The 5827-nt window shown below is 31.6% G+C and overlaps 2 protein-coding genes across 2 annotated transcripts; both read left to right on the top strand.

Moving 5' to 3' along the window:
• The first annotated feature begins 1041 nt into the window (after window positions 1–1041).
• LOC139907571 (piggyBac transposable element-derived protein 3-like) lies at window positions 1042–2025 on the top strand. The gene is made up of 2 exons (XM_071893995.1): window positions 1042–1120; window positions 1280–2025. Exons 1-2 carry the CDS (start codon window positions 1042–1044, stop codon window positions 2023–2025), a joined length of 825 nt encoding a protein of 274 aa, XP_071750096.1.
• A 417-nt stretch (window positions 2026–2442) lies between these two features.
• Window positions 2443–2755, top strand: LOC121132195 (piggyBac transposable element-derived protein 3-like; the record flags this gene model as incomplete). Its single annotated transcript, XM_040727589.2, has 1 exon — window positions 2443–2755. A coding segment is annotated over exon 1 (313 nt), but the record flags the coding sequence as incomplete, so codon positions are not given.
• Between the last annotated feature and the right edge of the window lie 3072 nt (window positions 2756–5827).

The raw sequence follows: 5827 nt of genomic DNA, 5'->3' as shown, positions 1-5827 counted from the left end.
ATTATGATAGTTATTTACATATACGAATATTCATTGAAATTGTTTGCAAATAACTTAAGTATTTTTCTTCCTACTAAAGACTTACTACAATTAACTCTATAACATATTTTGCACATGGCAGCAAAATCAAAAAGTTCAATTATGCCTAAGAACAATTCTTTGAACCCTAAGAAAAGTTCAGTCAGAAAATTAATTTGAAGAATTTCATACTGTTACAGAATAAGCCTACTTGTTGCAATTCTTTATATTTTATTTAAAGCTATATTTAGACATAATTTGATTGTCTACCCCAAATATCCTGAACCCTGTCTAAAGGGATAAGATGGAATAAAAATAATTTTAAATTCATTAAAAATCTACTACGGAGTTTGGTTTTTATAGCGACATACCACCTCAAATTGGTAGACCAAAAACATTTAGGTTCATCAATTAACCTGTTATTTTTGAAATTAAGAATAAATAAGATTTTTTTTTAAATGCAACATATATTCTAATTTTATAAATTTACTTAACCCTTTAAAGTCCAACGGTCCCATTCTGGGAACATGATTTTCTAAGTCTATATCTTTTTTCCATTAGGTTAGAAAAAAATAATTAATTTATGAAATCGGTTTACTAATACTTAGAAAATACATCAATTTTAATAAATAATTTAAAAATATATATTATAGTGCTGCTATGTTTGCATGAAGATGACAGTAAATTTAAAATTTTATGTACTATTTATGATTCATTTTTTTGTGTAGTAAAAAGTTATAAATATCAAATTTACTTATCAATTTTTTTAAATCAGTATAAACAATAGCATTTCCCAAAATATTTAATAATTTATAAATTTGGAACTTGTTCAAAATAACGTTTGAATCTGTTATTCCCAAAATGGGAACGTTGGACATTTATAGTAATGAAAGATAAATAATAAATTAGAACAAAGGAAATTTTCTGTTTCAACACGTCTCCATTTTCGTTACTTTCTTTGGCTTGCAGTAATTAGAGTTGTTAGTGTAGTAAATGACCCCATAGAGACAACATCTGTCAGTAATGGACACCAAATCTTTTTACGGAAAATTGAGATTACGATTTTTAGCAACAGCAAGAGATTTAATTGAAGAAAATGCTGGTGATAATTTGCATATATTTAGTTGTGCTTCCTCCTGAGCTAGCAGACCAAAGTTAGGATATTTTTTAGATAATTACTTTGAAATTGTTATCTTACATTATCATTACATTTGGGACCAAAATTACCACAGTAAATAGTAATGTTTATACTAAAATTCAGGTAACGACAATGATGAAGAGGGTGATGATAATATTCTTGATAACAATTACATGCATGATGAAATTGCTGGTGAGGTTGAGATACATGGAGAAGATTCAGAAGAGGAAAACAATGCAGAACATGGACATGATGATGTTACGAATACAATTAGTAAAAGATGGAGAAAAAATGAAAAAACATTTTTTGGTGAACTTGACCCAATTCTAAAAAGTGATGTTGTTGGTGAACATGCAGAAGAAAGTATGCATGACATATTCTCATTATTTTTCACAGATGATATAATATCACAAATTGTGGAACAAACAAATCTTTTTGCACAAAGAGACAAAAATGCACTGACATTTTCAGTAGATGCTAGGGAAATGAGAAAGTTTTTAGGTTTATTGATTATGAGTGGCTATCACTGTCTTCCGTCCGAAAAAGACTATTGGAGAACTGCAGATGACATGGAAGCACCTATTTTCTCGAAAGTAATGAGCAGAGATCGTTTCCGTATTATAAAAAAATATCTTCATATTTCTGACAATGAGAATCTGGCCCATTCGAAAGTAGCAAAAAATTTCCCTCTATTTGATATGTTAAGAAATAATTGTCAGCAATTTGGAGTATTTCATGAACAATTGAGCATTGATGAATCTATGGCTCCGTACCGCGGTCTTCACAGTGCAAAGCAATTTATAAAAAGTAAACCTGTCTGGTTTGGATACAAACTGTGGATGCTTTGTAGCTCTGATGGATTTCCTTAAAACTTTGATAGTTACTGTGGCAAAGATTCTAGGTGAAAAACTCCTTTAAGATAACATGTTGTGAAAAATATGTTGACTCCGGTTTCAAACAAAAATCAACATGTTGTCTTCTTTGACAATTTCTTTACGAGTCACCTGCGGCTTACTAATCTTGCAGAAGAAAATATTAGGGCATGTGGTACTGTAAGAGATAATAGAACTGGTCACTGACCACTACTATCAAAGAAAGAATGCAAAAGGAAACCAAGGGGAACATGTGATTTTTGGTCAGATGGAACTGTTGTTTGCGTCAAATGGAATTATAACTGTCCAGTTACTGTTGCAGGCAACTATTATGGAGTGTTTGCCATACAAAAAGTTGAAAGAAGAGTTAAACATGAGCACAAGAAAACAGTTGATCAACCGTATCTGATAAAAATGTATAATCAAGGAATGGGAGGCGTAGACATCTGTGATAGACTTCTTGCTTCATCTCGACCACGGCTTCGATCAAAGAAATGGCGGTGGAATTTGTTTGCACATGTAATAAACCTATCTATTGTTGCTGCTTACAGATTCTATAAACACGTGAACAAAACAAACACAACTCCTTTGCAGTTTAGGAGAGAAATTGCAAGAGCATTAGTGAAGTCGGAAAATATCATAAAGCGCCAAGGTGGACCAACTGCTCCACCTAGCGTGGCCTTAAGATATAATGGATTCTACCATTTCCTAGTGGAATGTAAGCAAGGTAGATGCGTGATGTGTCAAAAAACACAAGACTGAATTGCACAAAATGTGTAAAAAAAAAAACTTCACAAAGGATGCAGTCCTAAATATCATGACCAGAAGTAAAGATAGTAGAAATTGATATCTCTACCAAATAATGTAATAATTGTAAATGGAAATATATTATAATTTTTTTTTTCGTTAACTAGTTATCATATATTATGTGTAAACAGTTATCTATATATGTCAGTTGTATTGTTTGCTTATCAGGAGTTAAAATAAAATTATGTTTGAATTTGACTATTCTTTATACCTTGAACGTCCCAACGTTCCCATTTCGGGAATATACCAAAAAACCATGAAAATACCATTTAAAACAAAAAATGAATGTACACGATTCTTAGTGGGGTCAACATCTATGTAATACCCAAAATTTAAGTTACTAGATCAATTATTTCTATGTGCTATCCTTAAAAAGTTAATTATTATAGTTGCATGAAGGGATCCAAATAGATCATTTATGATTATGTTTTCATCCAAGGATATATTTTTCTTACTTTCTGTATTATTAACCCTATATGGACGAAATTAAGATCTATTTTGTCTAAAAATTTGAAAGTTATAATTCTTTACCCCTTCAAAAATATTAATTTGTAAATATATTTTGAACTTCCTTTTCCTTTTCATTGGTGTCCTTTTAAAAGTACAATTCGATTATAAAGAATTTATGTTCTTATTTTATAATATCCATGTCTACTAAAAAACTACTCTAAAAGTAACACTATTTCACTTTCCATTCATTCTATATATAAATTTGGTGACTTTAAAAAAAATATAGAAATATCAGGAAAATGAGATACTTGATCTAAACGAACTTTGGTTTGCGGAATAGCTTTGACTCTATTACAAAGTCGTTTCCCTCCATTTGTAAATTGAATTTCCAGATAACTATTTGATGGACGACTGGTTCCTTTTTTATTAGGGATCTTTTCTTGGAAAAGAAGTACTCTAGTAACTTTTTTTTTGAATGTATGAAGATCATTTTGTTGGTTGGAAGGAATACTAAGCATTGCACAATCTCTTTTGTATAGGAGCCAGCAGTTTATAATAGTCACGTCCAGCAAATGAAAAACTATTTTTAGATATGCCTTCTTTGTTCGGACAGGGATTCTGTATAGATCTATAAGAGAGTCCATCAAATCGACTCTCCCAATAAATGAATTGTAAGTCTTAATGATGGAGGGCATGGCAAAGTTGTGAAATCTTTGCGTTTTCTGATGTACTGGTTGACTTCGCTAATTGGTTGAGCTGAAACAAAGGTGGACATAATGTTTACGCATCTATTGTCAAACCATTTTGCAAGCCTTATTTCTGTTTCGCCTGAAAATGAAGATAATTCGACATATGATCGATCCTCTTTCATTAGCTCTTTGTCAGATAGTAGAATATGTGCTACACCTGGAACTCGATTGATTCTCACAGTTCCAAGAGAATATATTTCCTTCTTTGCTAGTTCTAAAATGAGGGGAACACTTGTAAACTAATTATTAAAATGCAAGAGGTGATTTAGTCCCCTTGGTATAGATTTGGCAACAGTGTTAACTTCGTCAGCTATTATCTGTTTCGTCTCGTCTTGTCTCGTCCCGTCTTCGTCAGCCAATATTCTTCGTCAGTCATTAATTATCGTGATTATTTCGTCAGCGTTCGTCTTCGTCATAGTTTCGTCTGCGTCATAATATTGTCTTCGTCAGACATCGTTATTGTTTCGTCATAGTTATATTTTATTCCGTCTTCGTCACAGTTGTATCTTAGTCACAGTTTCGTCTTTGTCAAAGTATCGTCTTCGTCTTGTCTCCGTCATGATTTTTGTCATATTTTCGACTTCGTCAGAATTATCTCTTTGTCAGAGTTTCCTCTGTATTGGAAATAATTTTTCTAGTTTGATTTATATTTTCTTAGTAATAAATAACGTTTGAAAAATAGGGTTTTAAAGTACAAAAAAATATGGCAATATGGCCTGCATTAAGTTCATAACCCACAACCAAATCATTGTAATTGGCAAAGGAAACCCTTATTTAGGACTCTATTTATAAGGCAGTCACAAGTGTGTCAGCAAGGGGTGCAGCCCTCCCCAAATTAGGGATTTTATGTCTTTTATTATAAATTTGTTTTTGTTATTCTGGCAAATTATGTAGGAAAGCAAAAAATTGAATATTTACAATATTTTGCAAAAAAAAATATTAATTATCTCTATGTAGCTTTAGATTTTTGAATTTTTCAAAAAATTTAATATTTGAAATTTAACTTTTAAAATTTTCTTCCTTAAAATTATATTTTTAAATGTAAAAATGAGAATTTACTACTCAATTGAATATTTTATCATTTCATGGGGCATTTTGCACAATGCCCACTTTGATGGAAATTTTGCACATTGACCACTCCGACATTCATTTTGCACATTGCCGGCAACACATATATACAAATTACACAGAAACTCAATTATTAATAAAATTTAATACGCTTTAAGAAAAGTTTTGTGTAATGAGTTTGTATTAAGACCATGGGGGCAAGTTGCACGAACCATCAGCATCAGTTATTGCATTAATATATTTTGGGTTCGTAATCATAAGTCATTATTTTTTGTCAGAGTTTCGTTTGTGCCATAATATAATCTCCGTCAGACAACATTATTATTTCGTCGTAGTAATCTTTTATTTCGTCTTCGTCGGAGTTTCGTCTTCGTCGGAATTTCGTCTTCGCCTAGTCTTAGTTATGATTTTTGTCAAATTTTCGTCTTCGTCTCGTCTTTGTCATGCAAAAAAGTTACGTTAGCAAAATGATTTAGTCCCGTAAGGCTTGACGAAGTTAACAAACTTGGTAAGCCTCAAGACAATGTTGGAGCTTGCTCCTAAGTCAGGTTCTTCCTTAATCGGTAGAATGGATACATCATAAATTTCAAAATCATATTAGATACCATCAGTTCTACACAAGCAAAAAATTGAAATCCCATTTATACGTCTTACTTGGATGTACTGCTTCATAACATGCCTTCCCTTGAACGGAACCATTTGTTCATCCACACATAGCATATGAT

The sequence above is a fragment of the Lepeophtheirus salmonis genome, unplaced genomic scaffold, assembly GCF_016086655.4.
Source record: "Lepeophtheirus salmonis unplaced genomic scaffold, UVic_Lsal_1.4 unplaced_contig_8954_pilon, whole genome shotgun sequence".
NCBI lineage: Eukaryota > Metazoa > Arthropoda > Copepoda > Siphonostomatoida > Caligidae > Lepeophtheirus > Lepeophtheirus salmonis.
Note: the sequence above shows the minus strand (reverse complement) of the source record. Positions and strands in the feature narration are given on the sequence as shown.